General features: G+C 53.9%; 1 protein-coding gene across 1 annotated transcript; it reads right to left on the bottom strand.

Annotated features, from left to right (window-relative positions):
• Positions 1-1,086, bottom strand: DQ04_18461000 (hypothetical protein; the record flags this gene model as incomplete). Its single annotated transcript, XM_009317711.1, has 1 exon — positions 1-1,086. A coding segment is annotated over one exon (1,086 nt), but the record flags the coding sequence as incomplete, so codon positions are not given.
• Between the last annotated feature and the right edge of the window lie 789 nt (positions 1,087-1,875).

Genomic DNA, 1,875 nt, shown 5'->3' with positions numbered 1-1,875 from the left:
CAGCAGAAGCAGCGGAGCATGCACCCACACAGGACTGAGGCTGCTGTCCACATTCTTCGTGTCCTTCACGTTTTCGACAGGAGAAGCAGCGGTGGCAGGCTTGTTGTCTGTCGCCTCATCGGACCCAGCTTTCATGGAAGATGATCCAGATGATCCCAGATTTGGCGTTTCTCCGCCGGTGTTTGCGCCAGAAGCCATGGTGCCAGGTGGCGTGTTGCCAGATTCCGGTGCAGTGGAAGCATCAGCTGGGGAAGACTCATTTTCAGCAGGTGCACCCTCAGAAACGGCCGTCTGTGCGTTGTCTTTTAGGGCGCCATCTTTCACATTCTCGTCTTGTTTCAAATCTTTTTCCTTTTGCACAATATCAGCTTTCCTCCCTGTTTCGCTTATCACCTTTCTGTTGCCGACGTCCTTTTCCCCCAAGTTGCTAGCAGGCGTGTTGGGCGCGTCAGACCGCTCACTCGTTGGCCGTTGAGACGTGACAGGCTCCTTAGACCCCGAGCCGCCGCGGTGGGATTCACCGACTCCACCGTTCAGTCCGTCCGTTCGGGTCCCCAAATTTTCTTGATGTACTACTTTCTCCTTAGACACACACTTCGGCGGATCTCCAGAAACAACCTCATTGTCAGAGCAGACGACCTGAGCAGTACTTATCTGCTGTTCGTTCAATTCAGTTTCCAACTGGCCCGCCTTNGCAGAATTCCCGCATTTTCCGCCAGTTTCTTTGCACACCACACCTGTCGCAGGGTCCGCAGGTTTTTGGCATCTCTCCGCCTCCTTGGGCTCACAAGACGGAGGTGGAGAAACAGTCTTGCATTCTTCACGCAGAGGACCCTCATCCTTGTTACAACCATCATCCACCAAACGGCCGTCCGTGAGGCCGCTACCGCCGCAACCCTCTGCGGCATCCCCCTCCGTCTGAGAGCACTCATTCCTAACATCATCTGATGAATCGACCTTTGATTGCGAAGAACTCTCTTGAGGTTGCAATAAATCATGACCACCTGCGCCATCGGTACTTGCCGCACACCCGCAGGCGCACCACGCACACAGCGCACACACCAGCAGCACGCAGCGCATCGTCATCACCGTATTCTTGATCTGCGCAATGAGTGGGGGCAGGCAGAAGAGGTCAGTGCGCTGTGCACAGCAGAGGCTCCAGTCCGCCACTCAGGCACCATCACCACCCGCAGACGGACACCCACACAAAACAAACACAACAATACGCGAAGCCGAAGCGTGGCAGGGCTGTGGTGTGCTGTGCCCACAGGAGCACTCCCCAACAGCAAAGCAGCAAGAAGAAAACCAGATGTATCAACCCCCCGAATGTGTGTCCCTGCCCCACACCCAACACACAGCTGCAGGCATTACACAACAAGCCCATCAAGCACCGCAGAACCATTCACACACACACACACACAAGTGAGTGGGCGGCGAGGGAAACACACCGAAGGGAATTAAAGAGCCGCAGCACACATGCGCCCAACACAAATCTTCCCCACAAAGCAAGTCTCTTAATAAAGAATCGGCACCCAATCAAAGTGCATGCAGACATCCTGCTACTGCAGTGTGGATATACTCGCACACACACACACACAGAATAAAAGGGTTATCGTACTCCACGAGCACATGCAGGCAGAAATGAAAAGCAATTAGGATTAAACGCACCTTCCACTCCACACCACGAGGATGCCACACACACAAAGCAAAGAAACAACCACACAAAGGGGCAGCAGTTGAGCCCCAAGCAATCATTAGGAAGAGAAGGGGGATAAATACATCCACCATGAGCTCGCAGCATACACACAGAGAGAGAGCGAGGAGGCATGTTACTTGTCCACGATGCTCATCACACAGCCGTCACTGCAAACAACG

This window comes from Trypanosoma grayi (assembly GCF_000691245.1).
Source record: "Trypanosoma grayi strain ANR4 Tgr_1846_V1, whole genome shotgun sequence".
NCBI lineage: Eukaryota > Euglenozoa > Kinetoplastea > Trypanosomatida > Trypanosomatidae > Trypanosoma > Trypanosoma grayi.
The sequence above is the reverse complement of the archived record's forward strand: the minus strand, read 5'-3'. Positions and strand labels throughout refer to the sequence as shown.